This window comes from Hyperolius riggenbachi, chromosome 8 (assembly GCF_040937935.1).
Source record: "Hyperolius riggenbachi isolate aHypRig1 chromosome 8, aHypRig1.pri, whole genome shotgun sequence".
Classification (NCBI taxonomy): domain Eukaryota; kingdom Metazoa; phylum Chordata; class Amphibia; order Anura; family Hyperoliidae; genus Hyperolius; species Hyperolius riggenbachi.
This window is the reverse complement of record NC_090653.1, coordinates 277587166-277590169: the sequence shown is the minus strand read 5'-3', so window position 1 is coordinate 277590169 and position 3004 is coordinate 277587166. Positions and strand designations below refer to the sequence as shown.

Sequence of the window (3004 nt, the reverse complement as noted above, 5' to 3'; positions counted from 1 at the left end):
AAAGATTTCAAAGGTGGGAGAGTGGCGGATGTGTTGTGGAAGGGCATTCCAGAGGAGGGGTGAGGCACGTGAGAAGTCTTGTACACGTGAATGTGAGGAGGTAATTGTAGAAGAGGATAAAAGAAGCTCGTGTGCAGATCTCTGCTGCAGAGGATGTCAGTGCTATATAAGTATTCAATGATAATGGCCACTGGGATGACATGTACAGAACGAGTGTTGTCTACCTGCTAGACTTACATGCTGTCGTTATGAAAATCTCTCAAAGCCTGTAGCTGTCCTTCACTTCAACTTAAGAAATTGATCAGTGAGAACAGTTAAACATGAAAAAAATAGATGTACACAGTTCAATCTACTTTATTTTTCTTCGAGTGAACCAAAAGTTGAGTAAATGAGAACCGTCACAGAAAAGTACACTCAACAAATGACAGTTTTAGGGCTGCTGTGTTGACATTTTTGTTTCGGTCTTCTAAGACTCGCACGCTTGAACCTGAACACCTAGTCTGAAAACTTCTTCTAGATCTTTTCTTTAGAGAGTATTAATGACTGATGATCCAGAAGGCAAATAGCATTTTTTAAATGAAATAAGCAATGGCAGCTTTACTACTCTTCTTACTTCAGCATGTAGTGGAATGCTTTATTGAGCCTATTGTTGACTTTTATGAAAATAAAGTGGCTGAGAACAAACCTGATGGCAGAACTTAGGCATGAAATGTATCGATACATTTCCTCAGTGTTTAGCTCATACCAATGCAACCCACAAATGAAATTAACTATGCTGATTGCCAAGAGAGAGAGAATGGTCCGAGTCGCTTGGAGGTGAGTCTCAATGCTTGACGTCTTGGAGCCTTCAGAATTGTTCTTCATCCTTCTCATGTGAATAAGCATGGAAACCCCAGCCAGGAGAGCTGAAGATGACAGAATGAACAAGGACACCAAGAATACCAAGTAATAAAACACAGCTGACTGCCTGTGAGACCTGTACATTGGTGCAAATGCTCTCTGATTTGTGTTTGTTAAAGTCTTATTTTGTGGAGAACCTGTTGGCATGCTCAAGATGGAGAAGAAAGTCGTGATCAAAGATTGAATGATCGCTGAAAAAAGGAGCTTCTACAGGGCCATGGTGAACATTTTCTGTATGAAAATCAAGCACTTCTACCTGATGGTCACAATTTTTAGACAAAAATGCAAACAGAGACCGATAGAAAGCCAAATGCTTCCAGAATGGAGGACCAAGTAGAGCGTCAAGAGGACTGATGTAGCCACATGCGTGGACCAGCCATCCATGGGTATTAAGCTGAGGACATCCTCACTAATGTTTAGGAGTTGTTTAAAAATATCACAGAGCGTGATGATACCAATGAGATGATCGCTTAGTTGAAGCTTTCTTGACTTGTTGGCGTTGACTATAGTCTGAAGCAATATGAATATGTTTCCTGGCATGGAAAACAGATGGCGGCTTCCATAATGTACACTGCTCAGCTTACCTTTAACTAAAGTTCCTAGAACGTCAGTGCTTGATTTGCAAATCAGGTGTTATGAAAAAGATGATATATCAAATCTCTGCAGATGTGCGAGGACAGAAAAAACACATGAAACTGGCATGATTTGCATGTGCTGTAGATAAAATATCCCTGTTATTTGATAACTTGTAAACCAAACTGTAAAACCGATTGCCAGACAGAAGCACTTGCTTAAAACGCAGTTAAGAAAGGTTGCTGGGAGCCTCTCAAGCAAAATGATGTCCAGGTTCTTCATCTTCACAGTCTGCATTGACTTGATAGCTCTGCTGTTTTCCATGCCAGGAAACATATTCATATTGCTTCAGACTATAGTCAACGCCAACAAGTCACGAAAACTTCAACTAAGCGATCATCTCATTGGTATCATCACGCTCTGTGATATTTTTAAACAACTCCTAAACATCAGTGAGGATGTCCTCAGCTTAATAACCATGGATGGCTGGTCCACGCATGTGGCTACATCAGTCCTCTTGACGCTCTACTTGGTCCTCCATTCTGGCAGCATTTGGCTTTCTATCGGTCTCTGTTTGCATTTTTGTCTAAAAATTGTGACCATCAGGCAGAAGAAGTGTTTGATTTTCATACAGAAAATGTTCACCATGGCCCTGAAAAAGCTTCTTTTTTCAGCGATCATTCAATCTTTGATCACGACTTTCTTCTCCATCTTGAGCATGCCAACAGGTTCTCCAGAAAATAAGACTTTAACAAACACAAATCAGAGAGCATTTGCACCAATGTACAGGTCCCACAGGCAGTCAGCTGTGTTTTATTACTTGGTATTCTTGGTGTCCTTGTTCATTCTGTCATCTTCAGCTCTCCTGGCTGTGGTTTCCATGCTTATTAACATGAGAAGGATGAAGAACAATTCTGAAGGCTCCAAGACGTCAAGCATTGAGACTCACCTCCAAGCGACTCGGACCATTATCTCTCTCTTGGCAATCAGCATAGTTAATTTCATTTGTGGGTTGCATTGGTATGAGCTAAACATTGAGGAAATGTATCGATACATTTCATGCCTAAGTTCTGCCATCAGGTTTGTTCTCAGCCCCTTTATTTTCATAAAAGTCAACAATAGGCTCAAAAAAGCATTCCACTGCATGCTGAAGTAAGAAGAGTAGTAAAGCTGCCATTGCTTATTTCATTTTTTAAAAAATGCTACTTGCTTTCTGGATCATCAGTCATTAATACTCTCTAAAGAAAAGATCAAGAAGAAGTTTTCAGACTAGGGGCCTGAATCACAAAGCGGTGCTAACAGTTAGCACGCTGGTGAAAAGCCCTTTATCACGCCTAAACTCAGTTTAGGCATGATAAGTTTAGGTGTGATAAGTTTAGGTGTGATAAGTTTAGGCATGATAAGTTTAGACGTGATAAGTTTAAGCACCGACTGGGTTAGCACCGCAGTGCACAGCTGAACAAAAGTTTTGTTCTAGAAAAGTCTGGTGCACTTCGCATAGAGGTTAATGGCGTTGCTTTGCGTGCGGGAC

General features: G+C 40.8%; 1 protein-coding gene across 1 annotated transcript; it reads left to right on the top strand.

Moving 5' to 3' along the window:
• The first annotated feature begins 1735 nt into the window (after nt 1-1735).
• On the top strand, nt 1736-2629 carry LOC137527494 (taste receptor type 2 member 40-like). The gene has a single exon (XM_068248011.1). The coding sequence runs from the start codon at nt 1736-1738 to the stop codon at nt 2627-2629; it is 894 nt and encodes a 297-aa protein (XP_068104112.1).
• Nucleotides 2630-3004: the final 375 nt, after the last annotated feature.

Coding starts and splice junctions, on each gene's coding strand:
- LOC137527494 (XM_068248011.1), top strand. CDS start 1,736: ATGATGTCCAGGTTCTTCATCTTCACAGTCTGCATTGACTTGATAGCT.